Consider the following 18,041-nt stretch of genomic DNA (forward strand, 5'->3'; position numbering starts at 1 on the left):
ATGTTCAGTTTATCCAGTTGGACATAGCTATAGATTTGTAACATTTAATATGAAACTTTACCTTTCCCATGGCTAGATAATCTAGCCCATCTGAACAGTTGAACACCACACATTGGACAGCAAGAGCTTTAGCCAAGTCCTTGGTAGTTTCAGTTTTTCCTGTGCCTGCTGGCCCCTCTGGAGCTCCTCCAAGGTTTAAATAGAAGGCACCTATCTGAAAAGAAACATACATTTTGAAAGAAATCCTTGCATAACTGGACAAAAAAAAATAACTATATAATAGACGATTGCTTAGAAAATGGATTGAGTCTTATTTGTGTAGCCTCAAAGAGGCACTAATACAATCATACTGTTCAGTTAATTTTTACTATGCAATTTTTCAGCTGCATAAGGAAAAAGCAGTTCCAGAAAAAGTAAAAATGTATCAAAATCTCCTTGTATTATAGTATGCCATGGGTATCCCATTTGCCTTTAAAAACAAAAAGAATCTAGCCTTGAGGTATTAACATTTGGTCAGAAAGGTTTAACTAGAGATTGTTGTGGAGATCATTAATAACAATCTCCATGGCTAGCTGCCAAAAGTCAACACCTGAAAATGAGTGTTGTAAATGGGAGCCCATCAATTGGAAGAGACACAATACCTATCATATAACTTTGTCTATAATTCACCCTGGCTATGGCATTTCACTCTTGGTATGTTCTCCATTTTCTCCATTCCTACAACACTGTTTTGTACTTCTCTTACCAGTAGGATCACTGTCTACCTTGCCTTACATTAATTTTGTACGTTGTTTTTTTTCTCCCAATTAGTCTTTAAGCCCCTTAAGAACAATATCAGCAGTAACTGAATTCTTCTTGAATTCTTCCCCAAAAGGACTAGAACAATGGTTGGAAATTTTTAGAAGCATATAAATTATAGTCAACTCCAACTATGGGGTTTATTTCAAGAAAACTAGTATAAGAGTTTGTAAAATTTAACTCCTTTTAAAAAAAAATAGGGTTAAAGGACTAAAGCTGTACATATGAGGAGGTAAGGGATATGTGGGAACTCTCTGTACTTTCTTTTGCTGTACTAATTTTGCTATGAAACTGAAACTTCTCCAAAAAGAAAGATCTATTAAAAAACAATTTAAGGGGCTCCTGGGTGTCTCGGTTGGTTAAGCATCTGACTTTGGCTCAGGTCATGATCTCACAGTCCATAAGTTCAAGCCTGACATCGGGCTCTGTGCTGATAGCTCACAGCCTGGAGCCTGCTTCAGATTCTGTGTTTCCCTCTCTCTCTGCCCCTCCCCGGCTTGCACTCTCTCTCACTCTCTCTCTCTCTCTCTCTCTCTCAAAAATAAACATTTTTAAAAAATTAATAATTTAATAATAAAATAAAAATAAAATTTTTGATTAAATAAAGGCTATATCAATATTTTACCCACCTTAAGTTTGTAATAAATGCTATACCATTAACGCCCATTAACTTGATTGCTGGAAACCTCAGGTTTTTCCTTCATTATTTCAAGAAAATGCTTACAAATTTTTCAATGTCTAATGTTATATAGAAGTTTAATGGGGGGGCGCCTGGGTGGCGCAGTCGGTTAAGCGTCCGACTTCAGCCAGGTCACGATCTCGCGGTCCATGAGTTCGAGCCCCGCGTCGGGCTCTGGGCTGATGGCTCAGAGCCTGGAGCCTGTTTCCGATTCTGTGTCTCCCTCTCTCTCTGCCCCTCCCCCGTTCATGCTCTGTCTCTCTCTGTCCCAAAAATAAATAAACGTTGAAAAAAAAAATTTAAAAAAAAAAAAAAAAAAAAAAAAAAGAAGTTTAATGGGATTCTGATCTTACAACTGGAAGCTGTGAGCTTCCACAAATATTCACAGCTTCTGATTTCACCAAGGTCCCACATAGGACACAGAAGATTGAGATTCATTTACACAACAAATATTTAGGGATTGACCATGTACCTGTTCACTACTAGAGTAGAAACCAAGACAGACATGGTCTCTGCCCTCAAGCAGCTTTCCAAGAAAATAGGTGGTTTGGTGAAATATTGTATCATAGCCGCATTGGCAGCCTTTACCAGCCATTGTCTCTATCTTCCAATTGCTGAATCAGCTACAAATAGCTCACAACTGTCCTTTTCTCCTGAAAATTGCCCTTGACTAATAGGAGCTACCTTATCAGCAAATACCTGAAAGCTTCCTCACCTGAGAGCTTTACCTTTCAAAGTAAACCTGTCAGTTTACCAGCAAAAAAAAAAAAAAAAAAATGGGTTTACATGGAAACAGCAGACAATTGCAATTCTCGACACACAAACTGCTGCAAAACCATAGGCAACTCTAGGAAACAGAGGAGAGGAATGCTCTTTTATAGAGGAAAGGGGGGGCTTTGGGAGGGGCCACTATAAACAAGAAGTCCATTGGAGGAAACTGGGAGTTCCAAGTGTAGTGGCTTTTCATTGGCTGAGTTGTGACAGTTTCTCAAAGGCTGGGATCTTGCCAGACAAGAACAAAATCCTTATTCCTGCTGGGGTAATCAAGTACATGTTTCTTCCTGTCAGGAATGTAAAGTACATCTCCTCCTGTTGGTTTTGCAATTGATGATGAATGGTAGTAGGGCTTGAGAGCTTCTCCTTCATGGCCTCCCAACTCCATTTTAGTGAGGTTTGCCTTTCTCAATTTTCATACCCCTAACTCCAGGGGTGACTGATAGCCAAGGGCCATAAGGAGATATAAAAGCCAGGCCCCTTGCCTTAAAGAGGGGTACCCCCATAATGCCATCCATGCTCCAAAGCTCCCCCTGAGATCAGGCTAAATCTGTACATCTGTTAAAACTACATCTTTACTTTTCCCTGTTTTCCTCACTTCCCTACAGGCTTTTACTGAAAGCATTCCCTAGTAAATCATTTACCCAAGAATCCCCCCATTTCATCTCTGCTTCTAGAGAACTCAAAGATACTTTCACTTACTCAGCACAGGTGGATTGGTGTTTCTTGATGCTTCTCCTCAATTTCCAGGTAGGGTTGCCAGACTTAGCAAATAAAAATACAGAATTCCCAGTTAAATTTGAATTTCAGATAAACAATGAATAATTTTTTAGTGGAAGTATGTCCTGTATGATATTTGGAACACACTTATACTAAGAAATTATTTGAAATTCAAATTTACCTGAGAATCCTGTATTTTACACAGCAACCTTATTCCAAGGTGTTTGGGATTTTTTATAGTCCTAACTTCATCTTCCAAAGCTTCTCAACAAGCACAGACCTTATCACCACCCCCTACATTTCAGCTCTCTCCCTCCTATTCAACACACCTAACTCTTTAGGGGTGCCTGGGTAGCTCAGTCGGGTAAGCGTCCAACTTTGGCTCACGTCATGATCTTGCGGTTGGTGAACTTGAGCCCCGTGTCCGGCTCGGTGCTGACAGCTCAGAGCCTGGAGCCTGCCTAGGATTCTGTGTGTCCCCCCCACCCCCACCCCGCCCTCTCCGCTCCTTCCCCACTCATGCTGTGTCTCACTCTCAAAACTAAATAAATATTAAAAAAAGCAGGGGGAGGGGGACGGGGGGTGCCTGGGTGGCTCAGTCGGTTAAGCTTCTGACTTCAGCTCAGGTCATGATCTCACAGTTCATGGGTTCAAGCCCCACGTCAGGCTCTGTGCTGACAGCTCAGAGCCTGGAGCCTGTTTCACATTCTGTGTCTCCCTCTCTCTGTGCCCCTCCCCTGCTCACTCTCTCTCTCTCTCTCTCTCAAAAATAAATAAAAATTAAAAAAAAAAAAGAACTAACTAGGAGTTCTAAGGCCCAGATGGACTTTATTCATCTTCCTGTCATGTCTCCCAGGAGTCTCACAAAAACCAAATCCATTCCCTGAAGCTCCAGTTTTCTCTTTAAACCTCTAATACCTTCTTTTTCTAATTATCCTGAATGACTCATGATTTTCAAACATTAGAATCCAAACACTCTTGTATTCTACAAAAGCACCCAGAAGTAAATATTCATTGCTATAGTTTCACATAAAGGGAATTGGGATTAGGAAGGGATAGCTCTATTCAACTATTACAGATAAAAGAATAAAATGAGGACAGCCATGTTAAATTTGGACAAGGAAACATGACACCACACCGAAAAGTAATCTTTAATGTATGAATTAAAATAATTTAAATGCATACCAATGTTCTGTAACACCTGTCAGTTAGAGGAGTAATGACAAGTCGAGGTGAATTACCAAGATATTCATAAGCATATTTTACATTGCAATTAATGATACGAACTCGAGCATTGTCATATTCCCAATAATATCGAAGCTGAGCAAGCCACTGAAAATCTGTGTCATGTGAGACACCTAGAAAGAAGAAAGTAAAAGAGACAATCCTGAAATGTAAAAATAATTTGAAAAATAGATATTCTATCATTTTTTATAATAGCAAATATTAAAATAATTTGTTTTCCAGTTTATAGAAAAGATGACATAAAACAAACCTTGTGGGGAGAGGAAAAGATGTACAGTATAAATCTTTGTTTCTAGAAGCTATTAATATTTACCTTTAATATTAAAGAAAAGAGTCACATACCCATATCAATCATGTCCATGACCACATCTCTAGCATGGACATCAATTGTAACCAAAGCCCCCAGAGTAGTCCTGGTCTGCTTCGACAGTTTTCCCCTTACCAGCGCTACAATATCATTCAGTTGATTCTGGAGTTCCTGATAGTACTTCTTTAATGCCTACAAAATAAAAAATCAATTAAACTAATGGTATATAGTAGCTAAAACCTGTATTTTATACACCCTTTTACAAAACAATTTTGACATCATAATATATTTCAATACAGAAATTAATTACAGAACAGAGTGAGTTTGCCTAAGCTTCATAAAACACTAACACATTTTCAAAGAATTGTAAATTTAATTTCTTAATGTTTATTTATTTATTTTGAGAGAGAGAGAGAGAGAGAGAGCGCGCGCACAAGCATGGGAGCGCCAGAGAGAGAATCCCAAACAGGCTTCTCACTGTCAGTGCAGAGCCTGACGTGGGGCTTGAACTCAGGAACCACGAGGTCATGACCTGAGCTGAAATCAAGAGTTGGGTGCTTAACTGACTGAGCCACTCAGGCACCCCAAAGAATTGTATAATTTTAATGCTACCTGTACAAACTGGTGGGAAGACTGCCGTTACAAAGAATAGATAAGCCAACTAAGAAACATAGCAGTAGAAAAGAATGTTATGTTAAAAAAAAAAAAAAAAAGCTTTACCTCTGTCCCACCACTTATAACTTCTTGTGTCTCAGAAGTCCAGAACATTTGAGAAACACAAAGGACAACTTGTCCAGGCCACTCTAGAACCCAGTCTCTTCTTGCAGATTCTGGATAAGCCTGAATAATGAAAATGCATTCCTAACTTTAAAGATTATGGAAGGGGGGGGAAAAGCTAAATGTCTGAAATATTTGGTACATTTCATAGGTTAAAATATCACATAGTCATGAAAACTTCTAGATGACTAAAAGAAAAATTGTTATTAATTATGTTTTTTAATCATTTGTTTATTCATAAAAGAATGGGAAGATGAACACTAATATGTTAACAATCAGTTGTCTCTGGAAGAATTTATTGTTGATTCTTCTGGAAATTGATTTCTTTATGATTTTTATGTTGCTTTGCTATGAGAAGTTGTCAAGTTTTCTACATAGAATACATACTACTCCTATTATAATGAAGTATAAGGGTTTTATTAATCCATAAAAAAATAAGTCTAATAGATTATATATATTGATGCCAGGTATAATTGAAAAGGAGACTATACAATCTAGTGGGAAACTGGATTAGTAATTAGAACCCCTGTATGATTTATCCATAGCTTTTCTAAAAACTTACATGACTAGAGTTATATTTTGAACAATTATATATTTGTTGAATTATAATAATTTAACTATCTGTGCTTTTGAGTTCAAAGCATGCTCTCATTTCTCTTAATATTTTTATGTTCAAAATACATTAAAATGGATTTGGAGTGGGGCAGAGTTTAACCTTTATTTATTTTTTTTTTTTCAACGTTTATTTATTTTGGGGACAGAGAGAGACAGAGCATGAACGGGGGAGGGGCAGAGAGAGAGGGAGACACAGAATCGGAAACAGGCTCCAGGCTCTGAGCCATCAGCCCAGAGCCCGACGCGGGGCTCGAACTCACGGACCGCGAGATCGTGACCTGGCTGAAGTCGGACGCTTAACCGACTGTGCCACCCAGGCGCCCCGTGTTTAACCTTTAAAAACAATAACCTGCTTCATGTGATAATAGTAGATTCAAATTATAAATGGAAAAAATATAACTGCAGAACAAAATTTGAAGTTGATGCTAATGGAAACTATATTTAAAAAATGTTTTTAAATGTTTATTATTTTGAGAGAGAGAGACAGAGTGCAAGCAGGGGTGGGGCAGAGAGATACAGGGAGACACAGAATCCAAAGCAGGCTCCAGGCTCTGAACTGTCAGCACAGGGCCCAAAACAGGGCTCGAATCCACGAGCTGTGAGATCATGACCCGAGCTGAAGTAGGACGTCTAACTGATTGAGCCACCCAGACGCCCCAGAAACTATATTTTTAATACAATAACACCATCTTAGATAAAATGATGTTAAACATAAGGATAGAAACATATTATTACTTAAATGTGTTTTATTAGGAATGTTTAGAAATAAAAACAAATGACAAGTTTCAAAGAATGTATGAGCTATTGCCAGATACATAGAGAAAATATTTCTGTACTAATAAAGAAAATACTTTCATGGATAATGTTGATAATGATAATGTTGTTTTCCTATGTGTTTTAATCTGTTTGGGATCACAAATGGAAAAGGGGGAGAAAAAGTCAAGATTTATCTTCAGGAACCCTGAAGCTGAATACAATAGCCATTGTAGTAAGATATGAGCATTATAGGATGAAGGAAAATGGATACCTCACTCATATAAAGTGAGTCACTGGATTATAAAGCTGCAATGCCTTTTAAAATAACTTTTTTGGGGGGTGCCTGGGTGGCTCAGTCAGTTAAGCGTCCAACTTCAGCTCAGGTCATGATCTCATGGTTCGTGGGTTTGAGCACTGCATCAGGTCCTGTGCTGACAGCTCAGAGCCTGGAGCCTGCTTCGGATTCTGTCTCCCTCTCTCTCTGCTCCTCCCCTGCTCATGCTCTCTCTCTCTCCTTCAAAAATAAATAAAAACATTTAAAAAAAATTTTATGTAACTTCTTTTTTTAACTACATAACTGTTCCTTTGTGGTCCTGAAGACAGAAATATACTGAATTTTATTATTCAATATTAATAGTAGATTAGGTTAATTGGATTAGCATAAGTAAATTACATGTAGTGCTCAGGTGTTACATTTTTTTCAAATATTATATACCCTCTTTTAATGTTTGTTCATCTCACTTCCAGTTTCTAAGTAATTGTTTAGGTGTAAACAGCAGTAGACCGTTCATTTAATACCCCCATCTGAGGTTCTTTTTGATCCCAGGGGCTGTATACAGACTACCTAGATGTTCTCCTACTTTCTCTTTATCTGGTGAATTCCTACTTTGGGTCTCACTTTCAATTTCACTTCCTCCAAGAACCTATCACTAGAAACGTCCCCCTCTCCATATTCTAAATTATATATACCTTGCCTATTCTTTCTCATGACACCTATTGTCTTTTGTAGCACTTAATTATATACTGTTATCAATTCTTAACTAATATCATTATCTTAATAATGTTAGAAACAAAGAGTAAAAAATAATGATTTTACACAGTAAGAACTGTGTTAATTTACCAGCACACATTCAAAACCTCCTAAAAAGAAAGCATTCACAGAATATATGGTGTACTTTATATCTCAGGAAACATACCAGCCTGGCTGCAGCGATCACATCGTGAATACTCCGGAGCATTAAATCTTCCACTTGAATGAGCCACTTTTCCACAGCACCTCGCGCTGCAGACGTGGAAATAAGTGCAATCAGTTCCACTCGCTCCCCTTCAGAGCTATACATGGCCTTAATGTCCAAATTGGGAAGGAATTCCAGTTTAGCAATGCCCTCAAAGCATTTTTTTAAATGAGGCTGAACTCTCAGTGGATCTTTGGTCTCTGACAAAATCTCTAACATTTCATCATTAGATAAGAAGAAAAAACTAGAGAAAAACATGCAAATACAAATGCTTTAGTTATAATTAATTCATCACATATCAGAAAATAATTTTAATTATAGCACAATTAATTATCCATCATACCGAGGGAAGAAAAGCCGTTTTTTTTCAAGATACGCATTGAGCCCTTTCATAATTTTCTCCAAAAGTTCATTGCAGTTCTGCAATTTTTCCAATAAACCTGTTAAAGAAGTAGCAGCAAGGACCTAAAAGATACACATTTGTTCAGGTCAGCACTTACATACCAGATATAATTATAAGACCTATGCATTAATCTATAGTATATGTCAAAAATGTAGAAATGTCAAAAGGCTTATGAAAATTGTAATTTTTTTGTAATGTAAAACTATTATAATTCAATAAATCATAAATATTCTTATCCAAGGATGCAAGTTACAAATGAGAAGTTATGACTCTCATGCACATTTTCATTTCTCCTATATTGTTCTGAATGATGTGGGAAAAGTCTGTTAGGATGGTGTGTGGTTTAATTTTTACATTTATAACCATCAACTATAAACTTAACAATCTACAGTATGAGTCGGCAAATTGTATCCCATGGGCTAAATCCAACCTGCTGCCAGTGTCTTTCTTTCTTTCTTTTTTTTTTTTTCAGCTTTATAAGATATAATTGACAAATAAAAATTTTATATAGTTAAGGTATACAACTTGATGTTTTGATATATGAATACACTATGCTGCCAGTTTTTGTACGACCTGTGAACTAAGAATTATTTTTATACTTTTAAAAGATTGAAAGAATTGGGACACCTGGGTGGCTCAGTTGGTTAAGTGTCCGACTTCAGCTCAGGTCATGACCTCACAGTTTGAGCTTGAGACCTGCATTGGGCTCTGTGCTGACAGCTCAGAGACTGGAGCCTGCTTCGGATTCAGTGTCTCTCTCTGTCTCTGCCCCTCACCTGCTCACACTCTGTCTCTCTCTCTCTATCTCTCTCTCTCTCAAAAATAAATGAACATTAAAAAAAAACTTTTTTTAAGGTTGAAAGAGGGGCACCTGGGTGGCTCAGGTAGTTAAAGCACCTGACTTTGGCTCAGGTCATGATCTCACCGCTTGTGAGTTCGAGCCCCGCATCGGGCTCTGTGCTGAAAGCTCAGAGCCCGGAGCCTGCTTCCAGTTCTGTGTCTCCCTATCTCTCTGCCCCTCTCCCACTCATGCTCTGTCTCTTTCTCTCAAAAATAAATAAACATTAAAAAATGTTTTAAAATTTAAAAATTTTTGAAAGAATTAAGAGAAAAATCATATTTCATGGCGTGTGAAAATGTCACTGTCCAGAAACAGTTGACTGTAGCACAGACACATCCATTCAGTTACATATGGTCTCAGGCTGCTTTCTCCCTACTACAATGGCAGAGTTGAGTACTTGCAAAAAAGACTGCCTGTCTCACAAAGTCTAAAATATTTATCATCTGGTCCACTGCAGAAAAAAATATACTGACTTCTGGTCTATAACAAATCATGTTTCACAAAGGTTCTAAAGTCAATGTGTAAGACAAAATCCTCAAAACTCATAAATTTCAGTGTACTATTGACTCTCAAGAAGTCCAGCATGGCTAATTTTCACCCAGCATTGAAACAAATTGTTATTTCTTAAGTTGAATGCCAGATTTAAAAAGTGGATGCTTATCTATGGACTATGCATACTATGTGCATGAAAAATACATAGTCTGTCTTTCAACATGAGAATCACACTCAACAAGGTGCTATAGTTACTAGGAGAGACACATAGCAAGTGAGGTCAACTGAGAGAACTGAAAAATTTTTTTAATTAAAAAAAAAGTATTTTAGAGAGTGCGTGAGCAGGGGAGAGGGGCGGAAGCAGAGAAATAGAGAATCTTAAGCAGGCTCCCTGCAGCATAGAAACCAACACGGGGCTTGATCCCACGATCCTGGGATCTCGACCTGAGCTGACAGCAAGAATTGGACATTTGGGACACCTGCATGGCTCAGTCAGTTAAGCTTCCAACTTTGGCTCAAGTCATGACCTCATGGTTGAGTTTGAGCCCCACATCAGGCTCACTGCTCACAGCTCAGAGCCTGCATCAGATCCTCTGTCCCCCTGCCCCTGCCCCTTCCCTGCTCACAACACCTTTCTTTCTGTCTCTCTTTCTCTCTCAAAACTGAATAAACATTAAAAAAAAAAAAAGTCGGACAGATGTTCAGCCAACCAAGCCACCCAGGCATCCCAAAATTGCAGATTCTTTATTCCTATCACTCCCAAGAATATAGAGTCATTAAGTGGAATATCAGGTGAATCACCTATACTCATTCTCTATCTCTCTCTCTCCCTGCTACTCCTTTCTCTCTCTATCTTATTTCATTTTACAAGAGAAGAACAGCAGTCAGTATGTGCCATAGTCAAGTGAGTTAAATGTACATTTGTGAGTCAGCTCCACTGTTAGAGTTACAAGTAGTTTATTATAAGAATTGAAAAGTAAAATTATTTTAATGCTTTGTGCTTTCTTATATTTTTCTGAACTTTCCAGTTTGTATTCAAAGAGCAGGTTTTGTTTTTGTAATCAGAAAAAAAAACAACAAAAACAAATGCTTTCTTTAAGAGCCAAAATGAAAGGTCCTCTTTATTTGTAAGAGAGAAAACAAACACTTCACCTTGGGATCTTTTTTACAAAACTTCATGATATCTCTCCAATGTCTGTCTACTGTCTGAAACTGACGCCCTTCTTCTGGCATCTGTTGCATGATATCCTCAGAACAAAAAATGGGCTCCAAGTACAGCCACTGAGCTTGTACTTTTAACCATTCATCAATCGTTTCTTGTATTCGAATCAAACGGTCTTCCCAGGCCTTAATGAAAAGCACACTGTACTAAATTCCAGTCATTAAAGAAAACCCATAAATTACAACAAGGAATATTTACTTAAAATTCACTGTTATTTAAAAATAATAAATAAATAAATGAATAAATAAATAAATAAATAAATAAATAAATAAAATTCACTGTTATTTTCAAATCAATGCAAAACAGCTCAACGTCACTTATGGGTATCACATGGACTTAGAAAAACTCTAGGAAGTCCAAAGTTTTCCTAAATCATTGGAACTCACCATCGGAAATGACTGCAGTTACTTACACTAAACTCTTAATCTCTAGGGAATCATCCCAAGTCTGAAAAGCATCCAGTAATACCCTGCTGTATACCAGTGGTTACCACTAGGTTATCAACCTAGTGACTATTTCACCCTCCACCTCAAGGGACATTTGACAATGTCTAGAGACATTTACAATTGTCACAACTGTTGAAGTGAGGGTGCTACTCATATCTTGTGGGTGATAATGTTTCAGATCTGTTCTATATGGTTCCACATTAATTTTTAAATATCCATTCCTATATTTCACCCAAAGCTATCCACAAACTGACTTATTTCCACAGTAATATATATGTAATAAGATTACAGTTTTGGGTGTTTTTTTTTTTTTTTTTTTAAGTAGCCTCCATACCCAGCATAGAGCCCAACACAGCACTTGAACTCACAACCCTGAGATCAAGACTGGAGCTGAGAGATCCAGCCGGACGCTTAACTGATTGAGCCACCTGGGCACCCCAAGCTTATAGCTTTTATAAATAACTGGAAACTATCATATTTGACATACCTTGATCTCTTTTTCAAATGGTTTGATGAAAGGTGAGCCTCTCATTGTCTGAGTTTTTATAATTTGATCATCAAGGAGAGTCTGAATCTCATCTACTGAAGAAAGAATAGAGACTCCAGTATCACGATATGGAGTTATATGAAAAACAATATCATCCCAGGTTCCTATCATTGTATGCATGGCTTTCTCTAGTGAAAATTCCTAAAAGGGAGAAAAGAAAGAATGAGTTAGTGAAGAAAGGTCTTATTTACTATACCAACTTTTCCCTGGTGAATCCAGTAATGAGTGCATTACACAGTAATTCTTTTTTTTTAATTTTTTTAATGTTTTATTTATTTTTTGAGAGCGAGAGACAGAGTGTGAGTGGGGGAAGGGCAGAAACAGAAGGAGACACAGAATTCAAAGCAGGCTCCAGGCTCTGAGCTGTCAGCACAGAGCCCAATGTGGGGCTCAAACCCACGAACTGTGAGATCATGACCTGAGCCAAAGTCTGACGCTTAACCGATGAGCCACCCAGGCACCCTTACACAGTAATTCTCTTAACATAATCTGTGGCGACACTGTAACTGTCTTTAGGTTTAAAAAGATTTCTTAAACAATTAAAAAATTCCTAAGAATAATATAGTAGTGTTGCAGATAAACATAAGGGAAGGGAAACAAAAATAATATAAAAACAGGGAGGGGGACAAAACATAAGAGACTTATAAATATGGAGCACAAACTGAGGGTTACTGGAGGAGTTATGGGGGGGGATGGGCTAAATGGGTAAGGGGCACTAAGGAATCTACTCCTGAAATCATTGTATGCTAACTATATCACTATATATGCTAACTATATCACTATATGCTAACTAATTTGGATGTAAATTTAAAAAAATAAAAATAAAATTAAAAAAAGAATAATAGTGTAGTTTTAAAAAATTCACTTGCTATGAAAACTACCACTGCCAGTATTAAAATAGACACGAGAATAAAATAGCTGCTGGGCGTTCTCTGAAGTGGCCTTTCTGCAGTCTATAGTCTGAAATGCCTTTGTATGTTTTAAGAACCCTGGAAGACTGTACTTATTCTGCTAGAATGCAGACACATCAAATGCCAACACACACATGAAGAGGTCAAAGGAACCATTTCTAGCCTGGATTCAGGACAAAGAAGTAATATAGAAGCACACACTTTGTGGGGTGGGGGGAGGGGGAAGAGCGGTCTTCTGTCAGGTTCCCCCATCTCCTCCCATTGCTATCCAGTACCATACACTCGACCCCAACAAAAACTGTGATTATTTTATTAACAAACTCATCAAATAAAGTGTTTCAGTTGATCTTCATATTTACCTTGCTTGCACCTGCACTTATCACTTCAAATTTTTCCAAGTATGGTGTAAGGTTTAATTTTAAAATTTTTCTCAGTGTAGTTCCAGAGTCTGGAGTCAAGTCATAGCCTACAATTTCTGATATCTGCTTCCAGTGACGAGCTCTCATTCCTGGATTGCACAAGATGGAGACAGTAGGGATATAGTCCTAACAGTGAAAGTATAAACAATAATGAGTCACTCTTTTGACTGACCCACACACATAGATTTTATAGATGAAACCTCAATAGTATAAACGTTTCTTGAGATTATTTAACATATTTGATTAGTCCAATCAAAATCCCAATTAGATTTGGAGGAGAAGAGAAACTAACAAAATGATTCTAAAGTTCATCTGCACAAATAAACATTTAGAAATAGCCTGGAAAATTATAAGAGCAAAAAAGAAGAGGAGTAAATGTTCCATAGAATATTAAAGTATGTGATAAAATTATGCTAATTAAAAGTGTGGTATTATTATAGAAACACAAAGCTGTTATATATATATATATATATATATATCTCAACATAAATATATAAATATTTATAGTAATATATATATTTATAAATATATAAATATATAACATAAATTATAAATACGCACACCTACACACATAACATAAATGCGGGAATGGCCTGTACCAAAATGCCAAAATGTAACTTCTGTTTGGAGGTGAAAATGAAACATCAAGTGAAAACACTTAGTTCATCATTCTTGATGTTGACATTAGGACATGTTCTTTAAAATCAGGAAGAAGATAAGCATAGTTATTGTTACTACTTCTAATCAACATTGTATTGAGTGTCCCAGCCAGCGAAGTAACATACATACATACATACATACATACATACATACATACATACATAAAAGATATGGGGATGACACCAGTCAGAACGGCTAAAATTAACAACTCAGGCAACAACAGATGTTGGCAAGGATGCAGAGAAAGAGGATCTCTTTTGCACTGCTGGTGGGAATGCAAACTAGTGCAGCCACTCTGGAAAACAGCATGGAGTTTCCTCAAAAAATTAAAAATAGAACTACCCTACGACCCAGCAATTGCACTACTAGTTGTTTATCCAAGGGATACAGGTGTGCTGTTTCAAAGGGGTAGATGCACCCCAATGTTTACAGCAGCACTATCGACAGTAGCCAAAGTATGGAAACAGCCCAAATGTCCATCAACAGATGAATGGATAAAGAAGATGTGGGATATATATACAGTGGAGTATTACTCAGCCATCAGAAAGAATGAAATCTTGCCATTTACAACTACATGGATGAAACTAGAGAGTACTATGCTAAGTGAAATTAGAGAAAGACAAATATATGACTTCACTTATATGAGGAATTTAAGGTACAAAACAGATGAACATTAGGGAAGGGAAGCAAAAATAATATAAAAACAAGGAGGGGGACAAAACATAAGAGACTCTTAAATACAGAGAACAAACTGAGGGTTGCTGGAGGGGTTGTTGATGAGGGGATGGGCTAAATGGGTGGGATGAGCACTGGGTGTCATACATAGGGCATGAATCACTAGAATCTACTCCTGAAATCATTGTTGCACTGTATGCTAACTAACTTGGATGTAAAATTTTTTAAATTAATTATTCAGTTAATAAAAAAACCAAGTAAGTCACAAGTGTTATTAATAAAATCATTTTCTCCTCTAAGGTTCTGATGGTTTCCTGTCTCACATTTAGGTCCTTTATCCATTTTGAGTTTATTTTTGTAAATGGTGTGAGAAAGTGGTCTAGTTTCAACCTTCTGCATGTAAGCAGGAAAAGACCTCTCTGACCTCAGCCGTAGCAATCTCTTACTCGACACATCCCCAAAGGCAAGGGAATTAAAAGCAAAAGTGAATTACTGGGACCTTATGAAGATAAAAAGCTTCTGCACAGCAAAGGAAACAACCAACAAAACTAAAAGGCAACCAACGGAATGGGAAAAGATATTTGCAAATGACATATCGGACAAAGGGCTAGTATCTAAAATCTATAAAGAGCTCACCAAACTCCACACCCGAAAAACAAATAACCCAGTGAAGAAATGGGCAGAAAACATGAATAGACACTTCTCTAAAGAAGACATCCAGATGGCCAACAGGCACATGAAAAGATGTTCAGCGTCGCTCCTTATCAGGGAAATACAAATCAAAACCACACTCAGGTATCACCTCACGCCAGTCAGAGTGGCCAAAATGAACAAATCAGGAGACTATAGATGCTGGAGAGGATGTGGAGAAACGGGAACCCTCTTGCACTGTTGGTGGGAATGCAAATTGGTGCAGCCGCTCTGGAAAGCAGTGTGGAGGTTCCTCAGAAAATTAAAAATAGACCTACCCTATGACCCAGCAATAGCACTGCTAGGAATCTACCCAAGGGATACAGGAGTACTGATGCATAGGGGCACTTGCACCCCAATGTTCATAGCAGCACTCTCAACAATAGCCAAATTATGGAAAGAGCCTAAATGTCCATCAACTGATGAATGGATAAAGAAATTGTGGTTTATATACACAATGGAATACTACGTGGCAATGAGAAAAAATGAAATATGGCCTTTTGTAGCAACGTGGATGGAACTGGAGAGTGTGATGCTAAGTGAAATAAGCCATACAGAGAAAGACAGATACCATATAGTTTCACTCTTATGTGGATCCTGAGAAACTTAACAGGAACCCAAGGGGGAGGGGAAGGAAAAAAAAAAAGAGGTTAGAGTGGGAGAGAGCCAAAGCATAAGAGACTGTTAAAAACTGAGAACAAACTGAGGGTTGATGGGGGGTGGGAGGGAGGGGAGGGTGGGTGATGGGTATTGAGGAGGGCACCTTTTGGGATGAGCACTGGGTGTTGTATGGAAACCAATTTGTCAATAAACTTCATATAAAAAATAAAAAAAAATAAAATAAAATAAAATCATTTTGTGACTTCAAAAAAAAAAGAATGAGTGGAATTCATTTTGATCAATATTCAAATGATACTGAGATTTAACTAAAAACATTAATTTGATAAGGAAAATTTTAAGAATGATCTTAACTGGAATCCTTAAAGTAAGTCATGATATAAAAAGGGTTCTTTTTCAAGAATATAAAATTACAAAATCTATTCCTGATATCTTTCCTTTGTGTTTGGCTCAATATATGACTCATCAAAAGCTAAAATCCAAGGTTGGCTAGAATTAGTTTTTATATATAGAATACAAGGCACTTATTAGCATTATAAAATAATAAAATGTGAAGAAACTTAGATACTCTAAAAAAAAAGATATGGGGAATAGAAATTTAAAAAACAAAACTACCCAAAGAAAACAAAAACACAAATTCAAAAAGATATGTGCACCTCTATGTTTACTGCAGCATTATTTACAACAGCAAAGATATAGAAGCACCCAAGTGTCCATCAATAGATGAATGGAGAAAGAGGATGTGGTGTATATATACAATGGAATATTACTCAGACATAAACATGAATGAGATCATACCATTTGTAACATGGATGGACCTGGAGGGTATAATGAGAAAAAAAAAACCCTAACATTGTTCGCAAATTGTTGTCTGTGTACAATGACTGGTTATTAAATTAATATAAAGAAAGTTAAAAGAACCACTGAATACAAGCCACAGATAAAAAGCATAATTAACAAAAAGATGAATTTATGATGGCAACAACAAAATAAAGTACGTAAGGATAAATTATTTTGAAAAAAATTTAAGCTTATTTCTTTTTTAGTAATCTCTACACCCAGTGTGGGGCTTGAACCCACAACCGTGAGGTCGAGAGTCACATGCTCTTCCAAATAAGCCACCTAGGCCTCCATACCTAGGGATAAATTAAATGAAAGCTGTGCAAAGTTATTTCGGAGAAACTATGTTAAAGAAAACCTGGGCACCTGGGTGGCTCAGTGGGTTAAGCGTCAGACTCTTGGTTTCGGCTCAGGTCATAACCTCATGGTTTGATGAGTTCAAGCCCCTCATTGGGTTCTATCCTGACAGCATGGAGCCTGCTTGGGATTCCCTCTCTCCTTCTCTCTCTGCCCTTCCCCACTTGCACTGTCTCTCAAAATAAATAAACTTATTTAAAAAAAAAAAAAGATGTGAAAGAAAATCTAAATAGAGATGTATACCACACACTGATAGATTCATTATTATGTAAGTGACAAAGGATTATTATTCAGAATATATAAATTAACAACAAAAACAATGGAAACAAATACTGAAACAAAAATAACAAAAGAGTCAAAGGGCATTAATAGACATTTCACAGAAGAAGAAATATGAAATGTAAATACTTTGAGGGCGGGGATTTTTTGTTCATATGACTCTAAGTAGGAAAATCAATAAATTAGATAAGTAAGCAATAATATATAGCAGTGAAAATGAACGACTACAGTCATTCCCAAGACATGGATGAGTTTTAGAAACATAATGTTAAGTGAAGAAAATCAAGTCACAGAAGACTACATACAGATGATATGTTTTTATAAATTGTTACATACAAATGTGAATTAACAACAAAAAAGAGAAATACAAACAGAATTTATGACACATTTATCTTCAAGGGAGATTAAGGGGCTTAAAATAGGGAAGGATCACATAGAAGGAAGCAAGAGTATTGATGATCTTTTAATTTTAAAGAAGAGGGGAGGGTTCATGGGTGTTCATTTTCTTCATAGCTTACATATATGTAACATATATTCTCCAAGTATTGGATAATAAAAATTTGCTAACAAAGATAAAGAAAGAATACTTATCTTTTCCTCTTCCCAATCCAATTCAAAGCCCAACAAAATTATACTTGCACTTCTGGTCACCTCCTTAGTAAAGCCTTACCTGTTTTCCAAATGACAAAATTAATTGCTCCGTGCCCTATTCTTTCAGAGGATGCTACCATCCTC

At 37.0% G+C, this 18,041-nt stretch overlaps 1 protein-coding gene across 1 annotated transcript in view; it reads right to left on the reverse strand.

The window, feature by feature from the left end:
- The window catches only part of DNAH12 (dynein axonemal heavy chain 12), a 222,817-nt gene that overhangs the window by 159,464 nt on the left and 45,312 nt on the right, over positions 1-18,041 (reverse strand). Inside the window, exons 17-25 of the mRNA XM_047096900.1 lie at positions 13,128-13,313; positions 11,798-11,998; positions 10,795-10,989; positions 8,250-8,371; positions 7,868-8,150; positions 5,244-5,363; positions 4,559-4,715; positions 4,157-4,329; positions 62-214 (exon numbers count right to left, since the gene is read on the reverse strand). Of these exons, the coding sequence (XP_046952856.1) occupies positions 62-214; positions 4,157-4,329; positions 4,559-4,715; positions 5,244-5,363; positions 7,868-8,150; positions 8,250-8,371; positions 10,795-10,989; positions 11,798-11,998; positions 13,128-13,313 (1,590 nt within the window). The remainder of the gene's footprint in view (positions 1-61; positions 215-4,156; positions 4,330-4,558; positions 4,716-5,243; positions 5,364-7,867; positions 8,151-8,249; positions 8,372-10,794; positions 10,990-11,797; positions 11,999-13,127; positions 13,314-18,041) is intronic.

The sequence above is a fragment of the Lynx rufus genome, unplaced genomic scaffold, assembly GCF_022079265.1.
Source record: "Lynx rufus isolate CCGP_SWC_20201006 ecotype Redwood Valley unplaced genomic scaffold, mLynRuf1.p SCAF_4, whole genome shotgun sequence".
In the NCBI taxonomy this organism is placed as follows: domain Eukaryota; kingdom Metazoa; phylum Chordata; class Mammalia; order Carnivora; family Felidae; genus Lynx; species Lynx rufus.